Source organism: Sphaeroforma arctica (genome assembly GCF_001186125.1).
Source record: "Sphaeroforma arctica JP610 unplaced genomic scaffold supercont1.2407, whole genome shotgun sequence".
Lineage (NCBI taxonomy): Eukaryota > Ichthyosporea > Ichthyophonida > Sphaeroforma > Sphaeroforma arctica.
Window position 1 is genome coordinate 5,366 of NW_014038151.1, and position 1,431 is coordinate 6,796.

The window sequence follows — 1,431 nt, forward strand, 5'->3', positions numbered from 1 at the left end:
TGTGTAGTGTGTGTGTGTATAGTGTGTGTGTGTGTTGCGGATGATGACATTGTCCTGAAAGTTCATAACATCACCTTGCCTAAAATAGACTGGCAAACGTATTGGATTTTGAATGGTTGCTGATATGGTGATAATAGTGATTTTCATAGCCCCCTCTAAATCATACAGGGGAGGACAAAGGACTATGATATTTTTGTTGCCATGGATGAATCGACCAAATATGGATAGAAATGACGTATTCATATGTCATCATTATTGATTATGGAGCTGTCAAGACGTCAAATTCCGGCGTGATCGACATTTGTTATAATATTTTTAGTGTCATTTGTATCATCGCCTCCTGCTAAATCAATCATGTAGTATTTTAGAAGGCCATGAATTATATTGGATAGCGTATATATGCAGATATATGTATATTTGTGTACGTCATACTATACCTCTGCTAGGTGTACCTAGTATAACTTGCTTACCTCTGTTAGGTGTACCTAGTATAACTCGCTTACCTCTGTTAGGTGTACCTAGTATAACTCGCTTACCTCTGTTTGGTGTACCTAGTATAACTCGCTTACCTCTGTTAGGTGTACCTAGTATAACTCGTTTTTGTAGTACATACTCAGCTGCTCTGCGACTTAAATTACGATAGGAAGCACTACAATTGGCTATTTCTGGTACATATGAACATACACCACTATACTGATACACAAGCACGCATATCATTATACTAGTATATATATAAATAAACACAAATTTCACACCATCCCACATAGCACACATCATGGATAGACGGGTCAGCTACGATACACTGTCGAGCAGTTTCGACCGGCAACTCACTCAGGCACTCCGGCTGGGCCAAATCGATGAGTACAGCTTTAATAGGAAGGATGCAGTAAGACACACTGACTCTGATACTCCAGTAGCTGTAGACTTCTCAACGGTTGCTAAGCGTTTTTATGAGATGCAACGAAACCGGTTATTAGAGATTTCTAACCCACATCTCCTTGGACTGCCGAGTGATTTCCTGTACCATATTGGGTATAGCTCACATGACGACTTGGCGGACAAGTTTAGTGACATCAAGGTGTGTTGAACGGCTTATATTCATTGCGTAGATTGTTGTTATAGAACGTGTTCATACTGGTATCTATCGTTAGAGATCTCTAATCCTCATGCACTGGGTTTACCGGGTGATTTTACCACCAACCCGGTATAAGGCGACCTGTTTGATGGGGTATGATATTGAAGTAGAATACACAGTATATATTCATAGAGTGGATTACTATTATAATGTACGTTTTAATCAATGGTTTTATCTGATATTAGTATGTAGACTGTTATCAGAATTAAAAACCCGCAACGGCTGATACTTCAGGGTATTCGTTTATAACCCGATTGGGTAGTGGTTTGAAGATATCTGGCCCAGGCGACTTAGAT

General features: G+C 39.6%; 1 protein-coding gene across 1 annotated transcript; it reads left to right on the forward strand.

Annotated features, from left to right (window-relative positions):
- Positions 1–540: 540 nt before the first annotated feature.
- SARC_12571 (hypothetical protein) lies at positions 541–1,078 on the forward strand (the record flags this gene model as incomplete). Its single annotated transcript, XM_014293321.1, has 1 exon — positions 541–1,078. A coding segment is annotated over exon 1 (303 nt), but the record flags the coding sequence as incomplete, so codon positions are not given.
- Positions 1,079–1,431: the final 353 nt, after the last annotated feature.